The sequence below is a fragment of the Euprymna scolopes genome, chromosome 4, assembly GCF_053919585.1.
Source record: "Euprymna scolopes isolate OS-2025 chromosome 4, ASM5391958v1, whole genome shotgun sequence".
In the NCBI taxonomy this organism is placed as follows: domain Eukaryota; kingdom Metazoa; phylum Mollusca; class Cephalopoda; order Sepiida; family Sepiolidae; genus Euprymna; species Euprymna scolopes.
The window spans coordinates 156669322-156695349 of record NC_136485.1 but is presented as its reverse complement, the minus strand read 5'-3'; the positions used below and the strand labels follow the sequence as shown (position 1 = coordinate 156695349).

The window sequence follows — 26028 nt, the reverse complement described above, 5'->3', positions numbered from 1 at the left end:
TGTGCTGAAGAGTGTGATGATCCCCTGGTGCAATCAGGTGGCCACTGGCAGACCCTGGGTGACGCAACAGGACTCGACGCTAGCCCACAAGTCCAAAAAGACCAAGGCTTGGTTTCAAAAAGAGTACTACGACTTTGTACCCTTCTCTCACTGCCCCCCTCTTCCCCTGACCTGAACCTACTGGACTATTTCGTTTAGTCATACATCAAAAACATCACCAACATGACCTCCCAAAATACCAAAGCCAGCCTGATCACCGCCATCCACCATGTATTTGCTGAGTGCCCGCTGGCGCTTGTGGAAAAGGCATGCTGCCAGTTCCAGACCCATATGGAGGCGGTGATTGAGGCCGAAGGCAGCTACATTGAATGGATTTCAGCTCTACTACATAATCAAGTTACCTGAATTAATGTTTTTAATAAAAGTTTTAAAATAAAGCTATAGTGTTGTTTTCTTTAGGGCGACAATTTTATAGTTCCACCCTGTATGTTAGGCCTTCCAACATGTGTGGCAATAAAACGTCTCAAATGCACTTGTGATGTTAGGTTGTGTAAGGTGTTAACCTTAGTCAAAATCGCCTGTTCCTTTTTTTCATCGGATTATTTTGATTATCAATTATCGATACTTATCGAAGACATTCTGATGCAAAACCTAAGAACACTGCCAGACACAAAGTACCTTCATGTGAAATTTCATAAAAATCGGTCCAGCCATTTTTGAGTCTATAGGGAACGAACACATACACTTTTTATATAATAGTAGAGATCTGTTAATTTTTCTATTCTATTAATTACTAAAATTTTTGTCAAATCTAATCTAAATCAAGGAAATATTTACCTTGAAACATCCATATATATAAAAAACAAAACAACCGCGTGCATTTTTGTTTGTCCAGCAAAGGCTTTTTTCGTGGGGGGGTTCTTGGGGGGAGGGGTACTATGTTTTAGAACATTTTATATACTCCCTAGATAATAATATCTACGATTTGCGAAGTGGCATCGTATCTAGATTTATTTTTATTGACTTTTATAAAATTCAGACTATTCCTTCTTCTCGCGTGTTTGTTTGTTTTTTTTTTCATATAAAAGCGAAACTGAATTGAAAACAAAGGCAGCTTCTCTGCCTTTCATGCCGGGACATCCAGAAAGTAATCAGCTTTGATCAATCTAGGGGAAACCCCTCATATCAGACAATTGCTATTCATTTGGACACTCCCTTTTTGTGGGGAGTTGGTCTTCCCCAACATTGTGAGGGAAACAAATAAATGAAATGGCGGAGAACTGAACTGGCCTCCAGCCAACGTTCGTTTCTGCAAGGAAACTTTTTAATTGACATTGCTAAATTTAAATGCTTTTCACTTCCTATGGCTTCATAGGGTTGTGGTTAAATTTCACGTTTTCTTCCACTTTCTTTTCCGCCTCCGGGTTTGAAACACTTTTTTTTTCTTCTGTTACACCTACAAATACCCGAGCAACATCGCTAGTCTATTATATTTCTGTTTGTCTGTTTGTCTGCCTGTCCATTTCACTTCTTCTTGGAGACTATTGGGCCGATCTGGATGAAATTGTGTATGTACCTTTGTTAAGATACTGTGCAGCAAACTAAGTTTTATGGTATCTGTTCGACACACAGTTAGGGATTAATAAGGATTAGTCACCACAATACCACATTTACTCTAGAAATTTGCCATAAAGCATTCATTCTAACTTAATAGGTTATAACTTTTGCCTGTTTTTGCTGAAAATGTCTCCTTATCTAAATAAGGTTGCTGATTATAAGAATCTCAAAAAAATTTGCATTCCTTGCATCTCTTCATAAACTTTTACTAAACAAAGTAGGAGCCTCTATTCTTAATATCGGAACCTACAACTGATTCATAGAGACATCGTTGGACCCAAGTAACTCTTTAACATTCTGTTGAAAATTTTCCATGTGCAGAGTTTGTGTCGTGATAGCTATTGCTAAAAGGTTGTTGCTATTTTTCTATTTAAATGATTATAATGCCTTTATTTTCGGATATATTGTTATGACAATTTACAACATCACTGAAAGATACATAAAAATATCCAAACATAAGCATCACTATATAAAAATATCGAAACATAGGCATCACTATATAAAAATATAGAAACATAGGCACCACTATATAAAAATATAGAAACATAGGCACCACTACATAAAAATATCCAAACATAGGCATCACTATATAAAAATATCGAAACATAGGCATCACTATATAAAAATATCGAAAAATAGGCATCACTATATAAAAATATCCAAACATAGGCATCACTATATAAAAATATCCAAACATAGGCATCACTATATAAAAATATCCAAACATAGGCATCACTATATAAAAATATCCAAACATAGGCATCACTATATAAAAATATCCAAACATATGCATCACTATATAAAAATATTCAAACATATGCATCACTATATAAAAATATCCAAACATAGGCATCACTATATAAAAATATCCAAACATAGCCATCACTATATAAAAATATCCAAACATATGCATCATTATATAAAAATATAGAAACATAGGCATCACTATATAAAAATATCGAAACATAGGCATCACTATATAAAAATATTCAAACATAGGCATCACTATATAAAAATATCCAAACATAGGCATCACTATATAAAAATATTCAAACATAGCCATCACTATATAAAAATATCCAAACATAGGTATCACTATATAAAAATATTCAAACATAGGCATCACTATATAAAAATATCCAAATATATGCATCACTATATAAAAATATCGACACATAGGCATCACTATATAAAAATATCCAAACATATACATCACTATATAAAAATATCCAAACATAGGCATCACTGATTGAGATTGTCGGACTGACTTCCTCATCTTGGTTGTTATTTTTCCGTCTCCCCTTTAGTTACCGATTTTCGATGTTCTTCCACCCTTACTTTAAGGAGGCAGCATGTTTCACCCTTGTAAACCTTTCTGCAACTGCATGGGACGAAGTATATGCAGTTTTTGGTTATGTTCTCATCCATGCGGGGCTTCACTCGTACCAGGTGTCGTCTGAGTGTTGACTCGCTTTTGAATACCGTCCTGATGTTGTAGGGGGCAAGTAAAGTAAGGGTGGGAGAACACCAAAAAGCGGTAACTAAAGGGGAGATGGAAAAGTCGGGTATAGCCAACCATGTCTGGATGGAGACGGGGGACCATCGCCCCCTATGGGATGAAGTAAAAATAATAAACAGAGAGACCCACTGGAAAGTGAGAAAACTTAAAGAAACAGCTCACATGCTCAGACATAACAACCTACTGAGCAAACCAAGCATAGAGCTGAATGCAATTTGGACACCTCTGATAGAGAGAGAAAACCTTGAATAACAACATAGGTTTAACATTAACAAAAACCAAATAAGAATTGTCCTAGTGACATATGGCCGAGTGGTCCTAGACGTTGTATCAAAGTTTACAGTTAGTTCAATCCTGAACGAAGGCAGTGAAAAAGTAACATTAAAAACAGAGAATCAGCAATTATATCCCAAAGCCTAGCTGGAGTCCATAATAATAATAAAGAGTTGGGTTCGAGTCTCCTAACAAACGGTTCCCCAGTTCGATACAAAACGTTGTGACAATAACAACCAAGATGAGGAAGTCAGTCCGACAATTTCAATCAATGAAAACACCTCATCTCAAAAATACAGACAATTACTATAGGCATCACTATATAAAAATATAGAAACATAGGCATCACCATATAAAAATATCCAAACAAAAATAAGATAATTGTGTATATTGCTTTTCTTACTCACACTGGTGCATATCTGTTCCAAATCTCTTAGTACGACAGTTCAAAAGTAATAGCATAGGCATACATTCATACATACAATGTATCATAGTGTCTTCACTCTCTAGCGTTCGGCTTTAGCATGTGACCAAATACGCCCCTCTCCAAAAATATTCAAATCCATTGCAAGAGGCAGGAACCCCACAAAATGAAGATTTCATCTATCTATCTATCTATCTATCTATCTATCTATCTTCTGCTATTCTATAAAAGGAACTTGGTCTGTGTATGTATGTGGGAGAGAGAGAGGGAGGGAGAGAGAGATAGAGAGAGAAAGTTCGTTCCCTATGGACTTGGAAACAGGTGGGCTGATCTTTTTAAAATTTCACATAAAGATACTTGAGGTGTCTACGAGATTTCTTTTGTTTTGGAATGTGTCCAATAAGTATCAAAAATCGATAATCAAAAAAAAATCCCATCAAAAGCAGGAAAATCTTATTTTGACCAAAGTTAACACTTTTATACAACTTAACATCACAAATGCATTTGAGAAGTTTTATCATCGCACAAGCAGAAAGGCCTAACCTATAAACTCAATTGCAGATTCTTCTATAAGACAGAAGTGCATTAGCAATAACTGTTTCTTTTTAGAGCGCAATTGAACCATGATACTTGACTTTTGTATGTTTAACTTTACTTCAAATGATTATGTAAAATATTTTCATACAATTAACAGTTGGTTCTTTTATAAGACAGGAGTGCATTCGAAATTAATTTTTTCTGTTTAGAGTACAACTGCTGCATGATACTTGACTTTTTCATTTAAACTTTAATTCAAGCCATTATCACTGTAGAAGCAGTAAGGTCAGGCATATAGAATCAACAGTAGGTTTTTTGATATGACGAAATCAATGTTTTTATTGAGAGCACAATTGAACGATAATATTTAACTTTTGCTTTTTAAACTTTAAGTGAAGCCATTATTTACATATAATTTTATAAAATCAACATTAATTAGATTCTCTACAGTGTGTAATGCAGAGTACAATATATTGTGGACTAAGTCACTGCAAGGAAGCTTCCTCCCGGTGCACAGGGATGGGTCCCCAACTAGAGCAGGCAATCAATCGATTTGATTTTTTTTTTTAAAATGGGTGATTGGGAGGGTGTGGAACATTTGTTGATCCTCATTCAATCCCGGACAACATCAGATCTCCCTGCTAGTATTTTATAGTGCTTACACATATCACAGGACTGATATCCTTTTTTACTGTTTCAACTAAGTCATTTTCACATGTAACATCGAACAACAATTGCATGAGCTTTTCATATAAAAATGTGTGAATTGCTTATGAAATTTCAGTGCAATCTTCGACTTGTTCATATTTTTTTCAACTGAAACTAACACAGAATGATCATCCACTTTTAGACCAGTTAGCATTGGTAACCACTTTTTCTTGGGAGGGGGGGGGGGTTATGGTATGATGTTGTCCCTGGATTTATTCGAGGCCATTTTGGACAACAGTAGCGTCTTTGCGTATTGCCAACAACCATACAAACAACAAATATTGGGGTATAAATGTCACGTTTTAGCGAAGGAAGAAAAATGAAGAATGTATATGGACATGCATATAAAAATGGAAACGAATCAAACAAGGGAATAATAGAAGGGTTAGTTGCTACCTAAAAGCATGAAGTTTTGTAAATAAAAATTTGAGAAAAATGAAACTTTATAAAACATTTTTATACAAGAGAGAAGAATATAAAAGTTTCTTTCAGTCATGAAAATATTCATTTATGCAAACATGTGTTTAGTAAAGAAAAGTGGGTTAGTAGTCACAAGGCTTATGTAGTTCAATATGTTCATAGTATAAATATGTGAGTATTTGGTAGCATGACATTATGCACGTCTGTATGTTGGTTTACCTTGTGAATGTGTGTATGAATTAGTTTCATTTTGCCTGACTTTCTCTAATGTATAAGAATGTGCGAAAGAGATGAAGAATAGGGATATGTGAGGGGGGGGGGGTAGACTTTCTCGAGTCCTGTTCAAAACACAGCTGGCTTAAAAAATCTCTATGTCTTTAGATTTTAGCTGTTTATGTAGAAAAATGTGTAAGGAAAAATTCAAGATGGCGCCCGACTCTCTCTTTAACATGGTAAGTTCAGGAAAAGATGTTATAAATGTTGTAGCAATTCAATAACCAGTAAACACCGGTTCTGCACGGAATCCAACTAGCAAGGTGCCTAGACGGACGCGAACGGTTACTCAGACCGGCCCCAACAACGGTAAGATATCCTCACACGGCACGAGAAGCAACAGCAACACGATTCCCCGACCAACTCAATCGTCGCTCTCCCCACGTCTTTTTCATCACCCGCTTTTATGGTCGTTGTAGGCCGGCTAAATTTGCATATTGCGAGAATTCGTGTGACTTTGCGAGATATCATCCTTTACAAAAGACGGCGGCCGCCATCTTGATCTTTCTTTATTTATTTTCGGTCAGTGACGCTGAGCCGGTCTCGAGGTAAGTCTTTCCTTTTCGTCCGTCCCTCTTACGCACCCACACAACACACAAACACGCGGGCGCTTATCTCCTGGATGCACATTACAGTTTATTGGATTACTATTTTCACATATATGTGTTACTTTTGTTATATATAGGTTTCATTATTATTATTATTATTATTATTACTGTTTCTTTTTGTTGTCATATTGTTCGTTGTTAGGACTTTTTAATAGTGAGAGTCTTAGAGAGAGATGTTTTTGTAAGAGAGATGTTCGTGTTATGACGAGATTCATATTTATAAAATGTTTATACTTAGAAGTGTAATAGAAGCTCTTGGGGGTTTGGAATGATATCCATTGGTTGAAAATACTTTGAGTTGACACATTCCTATGAAAATTTACTTGCTGTGGGAGTGAGGAGAAAAGCAAATTGAATTTAAACGAAAAAGAAAGAGTATAGCAATTGAATCCATTTGCTTTTTCGGAAGATCAAGTTTTGACCAACTTTTGTGCTGGGGAAACAATAACCATAATGTCGGCCATTACTTTTTTTTTTCTGTATCGGAGCTTATTGTTGAGAATATAAGCAAACTCGTTTTGATTGTGTTTTTCATAAAACGGGATAATCTCACATAATCTTCTTGAGACAATAAAATGCACGTTAAAATAGCACAACACAAAAATAGAATTTCATTTTTCCCATGGTGAAAATGGTGGAGTTCAGCAAATTGACAGAAAACTATTTTAATAAATGTTGATATTCTTACACTTCCTAAACAATACTTTGCACCGCCATCAGGATACTTAAATTAAAGTAAATATAATAAAAAGTTTAAAAAATAATAAGGAGAAAACTAATATAGAATTATAGGGCTGTGTGTATTAGGATACAGTATTTCCAATCCTTTCTGGGAATATATATATATATATATATAAAGCTGTGTGCATGTGTGTGTGTCTGGTCACAAATAGGCTCCTACATGGTTGACTATTTTAAAACACTGATTACATATTGGGGACGCATCACAGTGCACCAAGAGGAATATTCACATACCTCCCTGCTCTAAACAGAAACATTCATTTCAAACGTACCACTGTCATATTAAAGAACCTACTGTTGATTTTATATATTGGGCCTTTCAGCTTGTGTGCGGTAAGAAAACTTCTCAAATGCACTTGTGATGTTAGGCTATATAAGGTGTTAACCTTAGTCACAATCGCCTGTTCCTTCTTTCATCTGATTATTTTGATTATCAATTATTGATACTTATTGAAAGCATTCTGATATAAAACCTAAGAACATTGCCAGGCACATAAAGAACCTTTATGTTAAATTTCATAAAAATCGAGCCAGCCGTTTTCAGGCCTATAGGGAACGAACAGGCACACACAAAGTTTATTTTATATAATAGTAGATATATATATATATATATATATATATATATATATATATATATATATATATATATATATATATATATATATGGCAATTAAAATGCACAAAGTGTTCCATGTTTGATCACTATAGGGAATCATCAGACTAAAATGCATATTTATATATTATCATAACTTACTACCTAGCTCTACTCACGTATTGAGCACTGTTGAAGTAAATACTGAAAATCAATTAAAAAATATTGTACTTTATAACATGTGCATGCACAATATATATATATATATATGTATATATATATATATATAAGAACAAGTAGTTAATAAAACATGTTAAAAACACTTTGAAAAAGAGTTAAAAATATATTTAATTTGAAAAGGAAACATTAAATAAGTGGATAGTCCTTAATCTGCGGAGTTTCGAAGAAATACATTCCTTCTCATCAGAGGGTAGGATTTAGCAAAATGTGGAATCGGATTTTGCTTGCAAAAGTATTTGATGAAACTACATGTAAGTCAAAGATCTTACTTGATAACAAGAAGTAAAGCAGAGGGAAGAGGGTGAAGAAAAAGTGATGTCATGTGAAAGGATAGTCTGGTGAAAGGTAAAGTATCCAATGACGGTAAAATCCAAAAATGCAAATCCAAGAAAGTTAGTTAAATTTCCATTCGCACAATTATATATATATATATATATATATATATATATATATATATATATATATACTTCATTTACTCACATAACACGCATTTACACGCATAAGCCTGAAGAATCCTAGAGTGGATGAAACGTGGAATATTCAGTGTAGCTTAATCATCATATATGTTTTATAAATTACTATACATATATATATATATATATATATATATATATATATATATATATATACACACACACACAGTGACAGGGTAGAGGTTTGAAGAAAAAGAGGTGAGGGAGATACACGGATGCATAATTTGATAATTTGCGATTTCAATTTGCAGAAAACCGGAAAGATTACTAAGATTATCGCCCTTATATTGTACAAGGGGAATTAAATCGGAATTAACATAACAGAGTTGTGCCCCTTGTGTTCATTTTTTTTTTTTTTTTCCTGAAATATTTCGAAAACATTTAATATATTATTAATATTAATTATCTAATTAAATATCATCTAATACAATATTTAATGAGATGTTTGACACTACAGACACAAAATGTGTTTATGCGATGCAGCACGTTCAACGTTTCTGTTGTTTCTCCAGTGCATGTGAACAACTATAAAATTATATTCCTTTGCGAAAATGTAAAAATCTTTACATTGACTCATGTAAGGATTTGATTTTGATTAATTTTAATAATAAAAAAAAAATTTGAATTATTGCAATTTATAGCACATCTATTTTAATATTGAGTCGTTTTAACATTTGTTAACTTAAAAAGTGGATTCTATAAAATTTTTTAAAATTTAGGATCTTCAAAAAAATTGAAAAGTATTCTGTAATTTTACAAGGCCACCATTCGCCAATGTATGGAGTATTGTTGTCACATTTGGGCTGCTACTTGTCTCACACTCCTGGATAGGGTTCAAAAGAGAGTCGCCAATCTAATAGGTCCCAAATTGTCAGCTAGGCTTCAACCTCTGTCCCATCGACAAAATGTTGCATTCCTCTGCCTGTTTTACAAATATTTTAATGGTAGATGCTCCGACGAACTACAAGCCCTCGACGTAAATACTCCCGTCAAACCCGACAAGCAGCAAAATTCCACCCCTACACAGTAGAGATCCTTAGATGCCAGAAAGCCTTCTAATCTAATAGTTTCTTCCCAAGAACTGCTAGACTTTGGAATTCTCTTCCGAGTTCCTGCTTCCCTGACTTACTGACGATGTTCCGGTGTAATGTAAACAGACATACATACATGTGGAAATATTTTTAATCCGTTTTCATCGGGACAAAAGGGTTGTTTAGGGGTCAAAATTGAAAAATTGGTACGTGGGAGGCCACCAGATTTTTATCTGTTTTCAACTTTTTCAAACAAGACTGTGCATGCGTGGTCGTGAAATATGACAGCTTCCTTATGTTAAGTATGAGTTGCTTTGAAAACATTCTTTGAAAGTCACGCTGGTGTAATGGTTATCGAACTTGACTCACTGTCTTTAGGTTTTGGTTTGGCTCTCAGCTCAAGTATTTTTTTTTTAATAACAAGAAGTGAAAAAACATAATAATCGCATGCACGTGTTTCAGTTTCTGTTCCTTTTTTTTTTTTGTACATTCTTTTTTTTTTAAAGAATTCAACATTATGTTTAATACCTACGGTATTTCTGTTCATAATAAATAAAAATGTTGTATTAATTAAAATATAATATTTATGCATATTTTACGATTGGGCGACGCCGGGTATATCTTCTAGTAGATATATAAAATGAAGAAAGAGCGAAAAATGTATTCAGAGTGAATGTTATAGCTAATTAATGTAATAATTATTTAAATTTATTAAATAAATAACCTGTAGGAACGGTTTCAAATAATTTCTTTAAAATATATAAAAATAAAATTAAGCTTAAAGAAAAGCAATGACTATGAGAGAGAGACAGACAGACAGACAGACAGAGAGACAGGGAGAGAAAATTAATTTGAATAAAAACATTACCACATTTTTGTTCCTATCCAGAGTGCCCCTTTTTGGGAAGCTAGATTTTCCCACATTAAAAATTGATCTTGTGTCTAACTATGCCCTCGTGGAGAGCCAAGTAAATAGGAAAAACATTACCACAAAGATTGGCTTGCAAGGGAAATAATTCAAATTTAATATAGAGAGTTGTGTCCCTTGGTGTCATTTTTGTTTTTCATCACAAGATAAGCTTATAACGTATGGACCGTAAATCTTAAAGAGAATTCTAACTTGTTTGAGAGTAAGGTAGGCACCGCCAAAACTGGGGGGGCAGGTCAGTACTTTTTGACGGACCGTCTTTTTAAAAATCTACCAAAAATCAGGTAATTATCCGATCAATACGAAATTTTCAGCGATTATTAGGAGAAGAATGAACTTTATAACAGTGTACTTATTTTTCATAAACGATATTTATATATATATATTTTTTTGCTTACAACCCCCCCTTGTTTTGAAGTGGGAACAAATATGCTTAAAATAATCATCTGAAACTGAACAAAACATATTGTGTTGTTGTAAGGGACAGAATTATAGATTTAAAAAAAAAAAAAAAATTGTTTGCATACCTTATTTTGACGTCTGAATATCAGAACTTCGATTGTGTTTAATTATCCCGCTTTTGAGTTTTGAAGTGTGAAATTCGGTGAATATGTTGAGTAAAATAATTAATTTAAGTTAAGCAAAACAAAAAAAAAAATTTTTTAATATTTATACGAAAAAAGCCATTTTAAAATTTTTGATAAATAAATTAACAATTTTTTTTTTAGCGAGCCGAATAATGCATGACCATTATTAAACAGGGCATGCTTTGAATAATCGATACAAAAAAAAAATTCGATAAATGTTGTGCCCTTTGTGTTAAAAATAGCATAATCTTTTTCGATCCCGTTTGAAAACGTTTGCCACCTTTCGACTACGGTGGACCAAACGCACTGAAATAATTTTTTTTTATTCTGCTTTAAATTGCCCCCCCCCATTTTGGAGAGCCTGGCCCCCACACACATACACATTAAAAACCAAACTCATAGAAATGGTCACCCATCTGGTACTGGCCAGCCTCAGCTTAATAATACATTGAAATTTTCGTCACTGAAAAATAAGTTTTTTTGGCCTGTTTGGTCTTCCATAGTTTTCTTCTTATAAAACGCTAAAAGTAAACAGAGTCGATCTCGACTCTGCATCGAAGCGAAATATCTGGTTACCTATATGAATAAGTGGAATTATTTGAAATTCAGGTACTTATATTATAATATTTTTGCATATTCTCTTAGAAAATCATCTTAAATCTTAGACAATAAATAAATAAATTAATTATTTCAAAAACCTTTTTTTTTTAAATATTTAAGTACGTTTTTTGTGCAAAACAAAAAATGTCAATTGTTAACTTTTGGGGAAAATTTAAAATTTAATTAAAAATAGTAGAAAAAGTTTTACATTATTCTGTTTTCTATATGATAAAATTCAGGGTTTTATCTTTCTGGGAAAAAAAAGTTACTCAGAAATAATGGATTTTAATAAATGTAATTTAGTTTTAAAAAACAACAACAACTTGATTTTGCGGCCATTTTTGGCGGTGCCTAGAGTAAGGAGCATATTTTGACATGTCAGGAAAAAATTAAACCTTTGGGAAAAACTTGAGTTAAACCAACAACCTACATGCCTCCTTCAGGGGCAATTAAAGCACAAGGTTGATTTTCAATGTGAAGAAAATTTAACTCCTCAAAAAGAGAGTACTCTTGATTGGGACAAAAAATTAAGATTGCTTCAGTCACGCATCGAGGACAGGACAGATACTACACTTTGCTTCTAGACAAAAAATCAAATTGTAACAGATATTCTCACAGTTATTTTCAGTTTTATATTTTCTGCACTTTTTTCCTTTTTGTTCAGTCTGCTGCGGACTTCTAAACACTCAGAAGAACAATAGAAATAAAAACTAACACATTTGCAGATGCGATATTTATTTAAATCTTTTACATTTTATGCTTTATAGCTCTTATCTATCTGCTAGATTAGCATTATTAGACTAGACAAGGTTCAGGAGAGATGGAGAAAAATGCTGTATTAGGTCATCCTTAACTATAAAAATCTGATTTTCATAAATAAATGCTTGTCTATTGCAATAGAAATTAATGAAAATAAACTTAGAAACCAATGCTTATGAAACATTTTCTTTGCGAAAAACTGGCCTTGATGACATTTCAATTATAATGCCCAAAAAGCTTCAACCAGAACCAGCCTCCATACATACAAAACTCTTTAAATGTTGTCTAAAGGAGAAATGTTTTTCAACACCCTGGAAAACTTCATTAGTCTATCTCATATTCAAAAGTTTAAGAGATTGGTCATCTCCCTCTCAGTACAGACCAATCATCATTATATGCATGATGCGTAAATTGCTCGAAGTTATGTTAAATAGAAAAGTGGTCACCACCTCAGCAAAAAATAATTAAAAATTAGATATGCCATGAGATCGGGGGAGATTCCGGTCTGAATAAAATTAGGAGAGTAAAACTGATTTTATTTGTTTGTAAGGTTCAGATTTATTTTTAAGATGGCTCTACAAGTCAAATCAGTTGCAGTTTGACAAAAATTAAATAAGTGACAATAGCAATATGAAATATTCAGAAGACAATATTATTAAACAAGAAGAAAACAAGAAAAAAATCACAGAAGATAAATCATTGTGGCTGCTGTGAGATATATTGAAAGAGTAAATGAAGAGGCAAACAATAATGGGAAGTATTACACATCATAGGATACTCCCCATAATGATAGTGAATTTCACAATACACAACTGCCATTGTAATAAAGAATGAGGGAAAAACTTGCATGCTGGAAGGAAACAATCACGTATTGCTTGTATGTACAAGTTTGGTAGGTGCAAATTTGAACAGAACAAATGATGGGTAACTGATTACGTTCAAATTTAAAACTCTTTATATTTATACCAGCCCATCTAGAATAATGGTTAAAGTGTTTGCTAATGGTTCGGTATACTGGGGTTCAATCCTCAATCAAGTCATACCAAAGAATTATAAAATAGTATTGATGTAGCTTTGCCAAATGCTCAGCATTATATTAAGACCAAGGATCAAGAGCAAGTGGAGTAATCCTGGGAAAGAAGCTGTGCTTTTTTTTTTTTTTTTTTTTTAAACACCTTGGTGTAACAGCAAATGAAAAGTGAGCCTTCGGGTTGCCCTCGACTATAATTGGCTACTTAGCTAAACTATTAGTCTGTCCATTATCATGTCGATTATGTTATACTTTGTTGGTTATTCTGTCCATTGTTGGTCACTTTGACCTTTATGCCGTCTATTGTTGGCTATTTGGTCTGTTATGGCATCCTTTATTGATTACGCCATCTATTCCACTATTTGTTGTTGTTAATGAGGTTATATTATTTGCTGCTCTTAATTATGTTATCTCTTCTTAGGTACTCTCTTTGCTCCATTATCAATTACACTGTTCATTAATCTATCCATTGTCATTACTATGAAATGAGAAGCTAATCAATACTAAGAAAAGGTGAAAATGCATATCATTAATATTAGCACAAGATGCATCTATAAATGTTTACAATTCATTAACAAATTTATTAAAATCTCAAGTCATCATTTTTCATGCTCCCATTTTTCAAAATCTTGTGTTGATTTGCCAACAAACACAATGATGTTATACTAAAAACAAATTTAAACCACTTGGATAGGCAACAGGTTATTTTCTGTAAAAAAAAATTAAAATCTTAAATTCAAAGCAAAACATCCACGAGAAATTCCATATTTTACTTACCGAATCATATTTTCGATACTTTGTTCTTTAACTTTAATATCTGAAATTAAAATAATTTTTTAAATGCCTTTTGTATGTCAAACAACATAGCTGACACGAATTATCTCCCTTATGTTAGTCCAATTCGTTTTATTAAATATTTTTCCTATTAATTATTTAATTTGTTGGACATTAGGTCTTTTAAAACAAAACAATGAAAAAAAAACCGACTTTAATATCATTAAACACTAACAATAGAAATATACAAAAAAAAAAATAAACAACATTGATTTTAAACATATATCACTGACTGACCTCAATCAATACTGACATTAGATAGAAGTAACATCTATCAATTATCTTCCGAGCATATACTATTTTCTTTGGCTTTTGTATCAATAATCAAAAACATTATTTAGAATTGGGAAAGTTATTTGAAGCATACTTTTGTTTTTATTATAATAAAATGGCATGTATAAAAATCCTTAATCAAAACTTGAGCACATACTAAACAGCATACTCTAATTTAACTTCCAAATCTGACCCCCAAGATCGCCATGGGCATGGAATATGTGCTTATATAAAAGATGGCTTTCCATGTGGTAGGGACATCTCCAGAGAAGATCCTAACTTACTCTATATGTGCTTCCGGGTTGCACTAGCTCAAACTACTGCATTTATATTTGCTCTCTATCGCCTCCACAACAGCGGAGTTACTATCTTTAAAAGCATATCTGAGAAAATTGACCACGCCCTATCTGCTTATCCTTCAGCCAATTTTCATGTCTGTGGATACTTCAATGTTCACAATGTGGAATGGTTAACTCACTCAAACAAGACCAATGATGAAGGGAGGTTCTGTCATGATTTCTCCATTTCTCATGACCTCACTCAGATTGTTCACGAACCCACCGGTGTTCCTGATACTGACGGCCAGTATGCAAGTCTCCTAGACCTTTTTCTCACAACTTGCCCTGAACTGTGTTCAGTTTCTGTTCTGTCTCCACTTGGATCTTCCGACCACTCAGTTGTATCAGTTAAGATAAAAATGTAATGTAATAAGTCCCCAGATGTACCTCTCCATCGTACAGAAAATCGATACTCTATGGCTGACTGGGATAGCTTCCACACATTTATATCAGATCTACCTCTACGTTCCATATTTAAAAAGGATGTGCCCTCTATAGTATCAGACCTGACAGAATGGTTAATTGTAGGTATAGACCGTTTCATACCCTCGAAAAAATTCCAGCAAAAACCTAACAGCCAGCTGTGGTTCTCTCCGGAATGTGCTGCTGCCATTGCGCATAGAAATCACTTTTTCCATTGTTTCCAACAAAATAGATGTACTGAGACTAAAGCTGCTTTCAGAACTGCCAGCAAACACTGTAAAAAAGTAATAAAGAACGCAAGAGAGTTGTATGCTCAGTCCAAGTCCAAAGTAGCTGAGCAGCGGCTTGGTTCCCACCAGTTTTGGCAAATAGCAAACAGAATCCTGAACAGAAGCGTGTGCTCTATCCCAACTGTCATCAATGGACCTGAGGTAATCTCGTCAGCATCAGACAAAGCCAAACTCTTTGCCAAGAACTTTGCAGCTAATTCTAACCTTTGCGACCAAGGCTGCCAACCTCCAATATTTCCTCCTGTATCAGAAAACATGCCTTGTGATATACAAATATCTGTACGTGATGTTGCCAAGCTAATCAAAAACCTTGATTCCAGTAAAGCAACTGGCCCTGACGGTATTCCAATTATAGTACTCAAAAGACTTCAACCAGAACTTGCGTCCATCCTTACAAAACTGTTTAAACGTTGTCTTAAGGAGAATTGCTTCCCATCACCCTGGAAAATCTCATCAGTATGCCCTGTATTTAAGAATTCAGGTGATCACTCATCTCCCTCACAGTACAGGCCAATAAGTCTCCTATACGTCATGAGTAAGTTGCTGGAATCTGTGTTAAATAGAGAAGTAATCAACCATCTTAGCAAAAATAACCTTCTTAGTGACACGCAATATGGTTTCCGGTCTGCTAGATCTACAGCAGATGTGCTTACAGTTATATCTCATAGGATTAGCGAATCTTTCGACGGCGGCTACCTTCCGAGGGCAATTGCTCTTGACATATCAAAGGCCTTTGATAGGGTATGGCATAAAGGTTTACTTCACAAGATCTCCAGCTACGGTACAGCTGGAAATGTTTTCTCAATTATTAAATCATTTCTCTCTGATAGGTTCATAAGAGTAATGGTTGATTGGCAGAAATCAGAAGCTCTTAGTATTAATGCTGGAGTCCCTCAGGGGTCCATCCTGGGCCCAACTCTCTTCCTGATCTATATTAATGATCTTCCAAATCACATCCTTACATCATTTGTAGACATCTATGCTGATGACACTACTATCTATGGTAGCACATCTAAAACTGTAAACGACCAAGTTCTCTCTGATTCTCTCTCCTCTGATCTTGAGCAAGTGGTACAATGGGGGAAAGAAGTGGCTTGTTACTTTTAATGCATCTAAAACCAAGCTTTTATCTTTACATCATCAACACTCTGATCCCCATCTGGTATCAATTGAAATGAATGGCTCTGGTCTTGGAGAGGCCTCATGTTTTGACAAGCTTCTGGGCTTGACCTTTACTCCTGATCATAAATGGAACACATACATCAAATCCGTTGCCAAGGCTGCTGGAAAAATGGTGAGATCGTTCTATCGATCCAGTAGATATCTCACTGCTGATGCAATTCTCTATCTATATAAGAGCCAGGTACGTCCAAGGATGGAGTGCTGTTGCCACATCTGGGCAGGAGCTGCTAGAAAGGACTTATCTTGACTTGATAGAGTTCAAAATAGACTTCGTAGCCTCGTAGGAGATGTCCTTTTCTCTTCCCTGCAACCTATTTCTCACAGAAGTGATGTTGCGAGTTTGTCTCTGCTTTATCGTTATTTTCATGGCAGGTGCTCAGCTGAGCTCCATTCTATGGTCCCCCCTCGCCAAACTTTCACAAGAAACACCCGTCTAGCAGAAAATACTATCACTAGTTTCCCCCACTCTTTATCTGTGCCTAACCTAAGCGTAGATTCCACGAGCAAAGTTTCTTTCGTAGAACTGCACGCCTATGGATTTTCTTTTGTTTTCCTGCTTTCCAGCTGACTACAATATGGTTGTCTTCAAGTCTAACATAAACAAGTTTTTGATGAACCGTTCCATATAAGTTAACAAATTTACCGAATCTCCATTACTAACGATTACTATATTGTCCAATTTCTACTGTACACTCTTTAACCCTTATCCTCGAGTGGCCTCTTGGTCTTGATAAGTGGTGATGCTTATGTAAAAAAAAAAAAAGCATAGTCTTTTCATTGTTTTGACTCTCAAGTATATATCCGACACAGTTAATCAACCGAGAACCACATCACTCTATATAAAAACATATAAGATATCAACGTATACACACTCGAGAGTCAAAACAATGAAAAGAATATGCTGTTGTCCTAGCCCTAGTTATAACAAGTAAAATCTTTGTTTGCATGGGTGAATAACATAAATATGTCAGCAAGTTGAAATACAAATTGTTCATTTCAACTTGTGGACATATTTTTACTTCTTTCTGTGCAAGTCCAAATCCAACTCATTTCTGCAAGTATTAAAACATTTTATCTATCTCTCAACAGCTACATTGGTAGGAGAGGTTAGGGTTAGAATAAGGTTGGATTGTAAATGTTTTAGTTTGGATTCTAGCTGATGGCACTCAAGTCATTTGCTTTTTTAAACTTTTGAAATGACTAATAGATAATATACTCCCATAAATTTGTTTCTTTTGTGCATTAATATTCATATTAAAAACCCTTTTTTTCTATTTATTTAAAAAAAAAATACAACTTTGTTATATATGGGTCATGAAATTGCATTCATCTGCAAAAGATCTAATTTTCATATTCTTTTAATTAATTTCCATTAGTTTTTTTTTTTTTTTCGGTTTTCTTATGGGATGATCCTCTTTAGTTAACTATTACGTGTAACTATATTCATGCAGATATTCTACATGATTTATACTTGCGTAATATTTGCATAAAAAAGTTATAGTAAACACAAACCTCTTTCTATATAAATCTATGTATGCATAAATATATATTTGTTTAAAAAATTTGCCTGCCAAATTCCTGTCAGTTTTTGGTCTACAGACATGAAACTTAATATATAAGGTATTCGAACTCATGCAAAACTCGGTACAAAATTGTGTAAATTAAATCGGTACAAAAGTGTGTAAATTAAAAAAATAGAATTTTTCAGGTTATGGTCAAATGCCAGCATTACGAATACGCATGCATAACGTAATAGCTATTGTTTCATATTTTAATTTTTAGCCTTGCAGCAAACATGTTTGCATAAGTCAGGCATTAACGTCAAAAGAAAAAGTAAATCATAAGCTGGACGTTTTGGTTTCAATTCTCGGTGGTGGCGCACAAGTTATTTTTTTTTTTTTAACTTTTAAAATCGTTACTATGTATTGGGTCTTTTGTAATATAATAATAAATACAAAATCTGCATTAATCAGAACATCATATTTAAGCATATTTTACGATCGGGCAATGCCAGGTGGCCTGCTAGTTAGGTATATAAGGTACAATATAATACTCAATAGAAAATTGGCTCTGTAATAATAGATATGAAATCTGCATAAATTAAAATATATTAAAGAGTATTTTATGACCTGGCAATAGCAAGCGCCCCCCCCCCTCCGCCAGCTAGTGGCTAAATAAAAAGAGGACAGATTTTTGGCTCGAGAGTCAGTTTTGCTATGGACATCATGTTGTTATATGGACATTTTTGACTGGTGTTGTTTATTTTTCATGTTGTTGGTGAAGAGATGAAATAATGATTATTGCTAATGCTAAGAATGCTAAGAATGACCATCCCATCTTGTTGATGAAGAAGAAAAGTAACAAAGACTACTGCTACTGCTGATATTACAAGCAAACATCATCATTATCGTTCGTCACAGGAATAACTACATCTAAAGGTCACTAGTTCATTTCAACCAAACAAATCTTTCCATATAACTAGCAAGGGGTACCCGGCGTTGCCCGGGTGCTTGGAGGTGGGAGGGGGGTTAAAAAAAAAAGTAAGTATGAGGACCGAACCTGAACCGTTGAGGCAAATTTGTAAATTAAAGTGTGAAAAAAAAAAAAACGTGCGACGTTAACCATTGCCCCGCCGCGAGATGCTAACGGAAACACTTTTGAATTCATTTAATTACTTGGATTTAGCAGGTGCCCGTTTTAATGAGTTAATGAGGTCAAGTTTGACTGCAGGGTAGTATTCATTTACTGCTGAACGCTTTTTCCCCCCCCCCAAGATGTTATAGGAAAAAGACTAACCCACATGCGGCGAGCGACAAATATTGAATATTTATCTTCCCGAAATCGAGCAAATTAAATAGACAGGCGAGCTTCGTTGTTAACTGTGAGATATTATGATTTATATGTGATATAAAAAGTTTTAAAAAGTTGTGAAGTGAGCGACCGCTTCTCTGAAAAAAGCCTTTTGTTGACATACAGAAAAAGCGAACACACATACATACATACATTTTTGCTTTTATATATATAGATTACTGGATGGTAAAGCTAAAGAGACAGAACTTTTTTGTAAATAAGCTTGACAGTTGAAAATGCACACAGTCTTCAAACTAAAACAACCTCCTATCACTATTAGATAGTAAAGGGAGCTGAGAGATAAACGCTCTGGAACGATAAATTTGTTGCCTAAAGAAAACAACACTACAGCTATTCAAAAAATCAATGTGCCCGGTCGTAAAATACGCTTAATACATTTTAATTTGTCCAAATTTCATATATATTATTATAGAGCCATGACTTCAAAAGTAAAAAAAAAAAAGTATTTGGGTGCCATCAGCTAGAATTGAAACCTAAAGCAAAACTGTAGCATGCAAAGCTGGTGACGTTACCACTGTACCGATGTGACATGCATATAAACTAATTAAAAATTAAAGCTTAAAAATAAACTAAGATGAATGTACAAAATGTATAATAATTTTTTTCAATTATTGAATTAGTTTTTGGAATTATTTTGGAGATGAGTAAATTGTATATTTTTTTATTTAATTATTTGAAATATTATCCTCATCTTTTCGTTGTTTTTTCAATTGCTGTGGATGTAGTTGGAGGATTCGACATTCCTATCCCTTCGTGGTTAACCTGACGAAGGCCAGATGAATAATTGTCCGAAACGTTGTAAAAACAACAACTAGAAGATGAGGGTTATAGTCCAAATAACCCGACGAACTGCAAACACTTGTACCTCCCCGACGTAACTACCCCCGACAAACCCGACAAACTACTAAGTCTCATCCCTTTACAGTAGAGATCCCTAGGTGCAAGAAAGCCTTTTACTCCAATAGTTTCTTCCCCAGAACTGCGGGTCTTTGGAACTCCCTTCCGGGATTCTGCTTTCCCAACTGCAATGACATGCAGAAGTTCAAGTGTAATGTTAACAAACATCTTTCTACTCATCTCCCTTCATAATGACCCCGCTAATTAAGTCCCTGATAGTAACCCCCTGCTTCAAAGTGGCACTGTGCCTTGTTTGGGGTGAAAATTGAATAAAAAAAAAATAAATAAAAAATAAAAAATAAAAATAAATTATAAAAATTTACTCAACTCCAAAAATAATTCTAAATTAATTCAATAACAGAACAATCGGTACAAACCCGACAATTGGAAGAACAATTGGGTTTATAAGACCCAAAAAATCCAAACTTGATTGCCCTTTGGGGCCTGCGGTGTAGTGGATAGAGATACGGAATATCTACGATTCCAGATGAGCGTTGAGCTAGAGGTAACGGTTTTGATCCCACCCAAAGCCGGTCAGAGGATTAGTTGACGTGGTTAGATGACAACAGCCATTAAAGGCAGCAATTGATGTGAATGTAGTTGGAGGATTCAACATTCTTATCCCGTCGCAGTTAACCTGACGAAGGCCAGAGGAATAATTGGCCGAAACGTCATGAAAACAACAACTAGAAGATGAGAATAATAGTACAAATAATTTTTTTTTTTTCAATTTTAATCCATAAACGAACGGTTCGTAAAAAATCCAATCATTTGAGGCCCCTAGTGCCGCTCTGTAACTTTTATTTTCGGTAGAGATACAGTTTGAAAATAGACAGATAGGCATATAACCTTTTATGTATTAGATGATCAGGCACATTAATGAAAAGATAACAAATATTCATTTTTGGTGCTTCTGCATTTATAAACCTGCAATTTCTACAAAGTTACTTGAGTGTGCCCGGAAGATGACGGGAATAACCAGAAACAGCCGGGTGAGCCTTATTACAAAAAATACAAATTGTTAAAAGCCCCCCCCCTCTCTCCCCATGTTAAGAATGGCAACGATCACTGAAATTCATTAAATAGTACATCGGAAAATAATGTCTTAATATCCAGAAAACAAGTTGTCGAGAGTTTCTGGTTCTTCCGGTCATCCGTCAGGCTCACCCGAGTAGCTTTGTGGAAATCGCAGGTTCATAAATGCAGAAGTAGCTCATTTTTATTAAATGAAATAAAGGAGAGAAAATACTGACCTAATAAGCATAAAGTATGCATGTTTCTCTCTCGGTTCACAGCAATTTTATCATAAAAACTATCAGGCTGCCATGTTTCCGTCCAAAAACATATTGAAACTGTTTCCCCAAAGTTGTACAGCTGCAAAAAAATCAAAATAGAATTTGCTAAAACAAAAAAAAAACTTCCAGCTGCAAACACATGCCAAATTCTATCATAGGATTACAGTTTGCAATTATGAGTTAAATAAAAAGCATACCTTGTTTGTTTCGTATAAGATTCATATTGGAAGTCACATCAACGTTGAGAAAATAAATCAATTTACACAGACAGGGAGAACCGTTTTTATTTATTTACATGATGAGACGAAGAGAGAAAAATACACATCAAACACTTGTTTATATACAGATAAAGAGAAGATAACGCCCAGTTACTCTAAAGCTTAAATGACATGTTATCAAAAACCCAGACAATGGGAGGCAACTTTTCACATGGTTTAAGAGAGATAACTGTTGCAGTCTTCAGAATATTAAAAACCTGACTAACACTGGGGTATATTGAAAAGAAATCAAAACAGTTCTATATCGTAAGCGTATAAGAGCTTAAATACAAATTATTTATTTAAAAACTACACATATATTCCAGAGATAACTATGATACATTTCTGGAATATGTAATGCATAGTTCTTAAAAAATAATTTGATGACGTCCATTCATTTGAACGCTTTAGATTGTCTTATGTATCTGCTCTAATTTGGTGTTTATTAGTTGCTAATTCCTTTCATTCCCATGGTAATTGTTTGGTGGCCGGGGGTAAAGGCTTAGCAAATAGAGTCAAAGGCTGGGTTTGAATCTCCCAACCAACAGGAATTACACTGATGATTTCAATTTACGTATTAATCTTTTTGTAGTATTGTCGAATGTTTGTATTAGCGTTGGGATGATTCCTAAATTTTTTCCGATTCCAGGAAAATGTTGATTAACAATTCCGATACCAAGTACGATTCCGATTCCGATGGAACTGTTGTTTTGAAATATACCATTATATAATCAAAAGTTTTTGTGTAACGAAAAAATTGTGTACAGCGAAAAAGTCGAAGTACAATTAAGGGAATTTCGAAAATGATTTGATTTTTTTCGTAAAATTTCTTTCATTGAAGATAAAAGTCGAAACAAATATTTTAATCATGCACCATGAAATTAATAACAATCAATTTTAGGAGTTATTTTATATATTAAAAAATGTAAAGAAAAAGGACAGACATATACAAATGCTACCCCTATAGCGAAATACGCATCAGCTCCGATGTTGTACCTTGTTCGACTGAGGGAGAAGTTATTAATTTTACAAGGAAAGAATTTTTGCGTGTGTGACCTAGTTTTTTTTTTTATTTATTTATTTTGGCTTGAAATTTGCGCATGATTTTTGTTATCATTTTTTTTTTTGTTTTTTTTTATGGATATTTTTTGTTGCTGGAGTTTATATAATTAGATAACAGGAAAATTGGTCAAAGTCAAAATGGAATCCCCACTATTTTTAAATATTATTTTCAAGTTTAATTATGTTCACGGGACTATGAGCAATTCACAAAATTTTGTGGATCCGCTTACTGGTGTTTGCACCAACAATATTGAAGCCTACTGGTCTCGTATTAAAAGAAGACTGAAATACATATCGGGATCAGTAGGAGAAATGAAATAGTCTCATGTCGATGAGGCCATGTATAGAGAGGCTTATAACATGAAAAGTGAAAAAATATTAAATAATTTTGAAACATTTTTAGAGCATGTTCATGAAAAATATGGTAATTAAAAAAAATCCCAATAAGCTTTGGGAAAAAAAAAAACGTTTTAAACAATTGAAATTTTTATTTTTTATTTTTGATTAAAAAATAATTATTAAAACAAAAACAGTGTTCTCATCAAGTAGTTTTTATTTTATTCAAGAAAATAAAAGGTACTCATGCAATTATTGAATCGTGCTGAAATAATGACGTTATTTAGAAAGCCATTCTTAACGTGAGGACAGGAGGGTGTTGTGTACCTATTCCGTACTTTCTTCTAACAATTTAATAAAAACAGGTATCGTAAAACTTTAATTAAACTTGAAAGTTCTATTTAAAAATAGCACGTCAATGTGTTTCGATCTACGACATTCCATGAGAGGTACATACACGCTAAAGCTTTTTCTTTATTTTTGTTTATCGCCACAAGTGCTAATTTTGACTTTCACCAATTTTCCTTTAAAAAACAATTAGAAACTCTTCAAACAAAAGCACTTAAACCATTAAAAAAATAAATAACGGTAACAGAAGTGCATAAGCACCAATTTTTTTTGTTTTGTTTTGTTTTACTTTCATTTTGTTTGTTTGTTAAATCCGGCCAAAAAAATAAATAAATAAAATAACAACAAAAGAATACAAAAACAATAATAAGAAAAGCGTATCATAAAACTTTAATTAAACTTGAAAATAATATTTAAAAATAGCGCGGATTCCATTTTGACTTTCACCAAGTTTCCTGTTAATAATTACATAAACTTCGGCAAAAAAAAATATCCATCCAAAAAAAAAAACAAAAAAAAACCCAGCCAAAATCATAATAACAAAAATCGGTCAAGTTTAGATAAGTAGGTCCCGCAGACGAGCCTCGTTCTGACATTCGGAAAATTTAGGTTAACAACCGGTGAAGCTACCGAAAAGTAACCCTTTTGAATGAATAAACAATATTTTTACAATTAATTTCTTAATTTTACTTAAAAACAAAATGTAAACATATATATACAAAATACTAGCTGTACCCGGCCACGCGTTGCTGTGGCTCAGTTTGTTAAAATGGAACACATGTGAAAGTAGAGAAAAGTTTGATTCTTTTTTCAAGAGAATGTACAAATTATTTTTTTTTTTTAACAGATGTTAAGAAAATAAACAGAAAAATACTTCCATCATTAATTATGCAAAAAAATAAATAAAATGTTGATTTAGTGTTTCAATATGCTTATAAATTACGATAAAACTTGCTCAGTATGCACTGTTTTACGGTTGTTGTAAAAATGGAACGGAAACTTAAATTTCGCTTCATTTTAATCTTTCTTAATTTTTTAATTGTGCCCCCCCAAACGAATATAATCAAAACAGTAACATTCAACAATTGTACTTTATGTATATAAAACACAAAATATTTATTAAAAAAAAAATTTTTTTTTTTAAAAGTTAATAAATAATCCCATTTTTAAACGAAAAAGTCAGTTTACCTAACTTACTGTATTAATGCTATTTTTTTAAGCAAGAAAAAAAAAAGGTAATTATCCAGATACACTACTACAGAACACCGACCACTCTAATTTGTTTTTTTATAGGTAATTGAGGTCGCTGACAACGAATCTGATAGTCAAACTTGGGGCAAATTTACCGTTTGTATGGTATTTACCCCTGAACCCACGAACTTCTTTCCACCATTTTGCAGCTTCCGTTTATGCTATGTGTATGCACGCTGCAGCATAAACGACGGCTTCACCAAGCAAACTACCTTGGGGGGAGGGGATTTTTTTTTTCCAGGACATAGAATTTTCTAATTTTCAAAAATACATTATAGCGCTTTTGGGTCGGAAAATTTAAAATTAGCTGAAAAAGAAATAAAATAAGAAAAGGAAAGCACACCAAGTTGGAGTAGGGGGGGGTAATTTATCTGTTTTTTGTTTTTTTTTACCTGGAACATCGAATTTTCAAATTTTCCGTAAGTAACACACCGACATTTACCAATTAGAACACCATTTAACATTTTCCGAAGATTTTACTTTGTACATTGGGGGCGCGAGCGGGGGGAGGGGGGCGGATGTGATGTTGGGGCGCGCGCGCCCCAACATCACCCCCCCCCAAACAAATTAGAGTGGTCAGTGTTCTGTAGTAGCGTATCTGGATATTTACCAAAAAAAAATATTTAGGTTTGGCTATAAATTCCTAAACTCATTTCACCCTAAATAATTTAGGTGACTGAAATAGGAATCTAATTGAATCTTTAATTTCCTGAATAGTATGCTAGAATTCATTTTTCTTCAAGTTATATCGAATACATTAATAGGGAATTTAGGGACTTTTTTCGTAATGTTACTGTAAAAATTATTTTTTATTGTTACAAATTACGATGCTTTAAAAAAAGCAAAAATAAATTCTTGCGTTTGTTATTTACTACTGAAAACCATAACTTTAGTAAAGGTATTTTTTGTTTAAACAAAATAAAACATTTTCACTAAGAGTTAAGTAAAAATAATTAGTTCATTATATTCTGCGATAATTATTTGAAAAATACTGCAATTTTCATTAAAATT

At 33.6% G+C, this 26028-nt stretch overlaps 1 protein-coding gene across 4 annotated transcripts in view; it reads right to left on the bottom strand.

Moving 5' to 3' along the window:
* The window catches only part of LOC145269813 (diphthine methyl ester synthase-like), a 902043-nt gene that overhangs the window by 744448 nt on the left and 131567 nt on the right, over positions 1-26028 (bottom strand). For all 4 annotated transcript variants that reach the window (XM_080125536.1, XM_080125542.1, XM_080125549.1 and 1 more), the window contains exons 5-6: positions 21722-21842; positions 14138-14177 (exon numbers count right to left, since the gene is read on the bottom strand). In XM_080125536.1, the coding sequence (XP_079981662.1) occupies positions 14138-14177; positions 21722-21842 (161 nt within the window). The remainder of the gene's footprint in view (positions 1-14137; positions 14178-21721; positions 21843-26028) is intronic.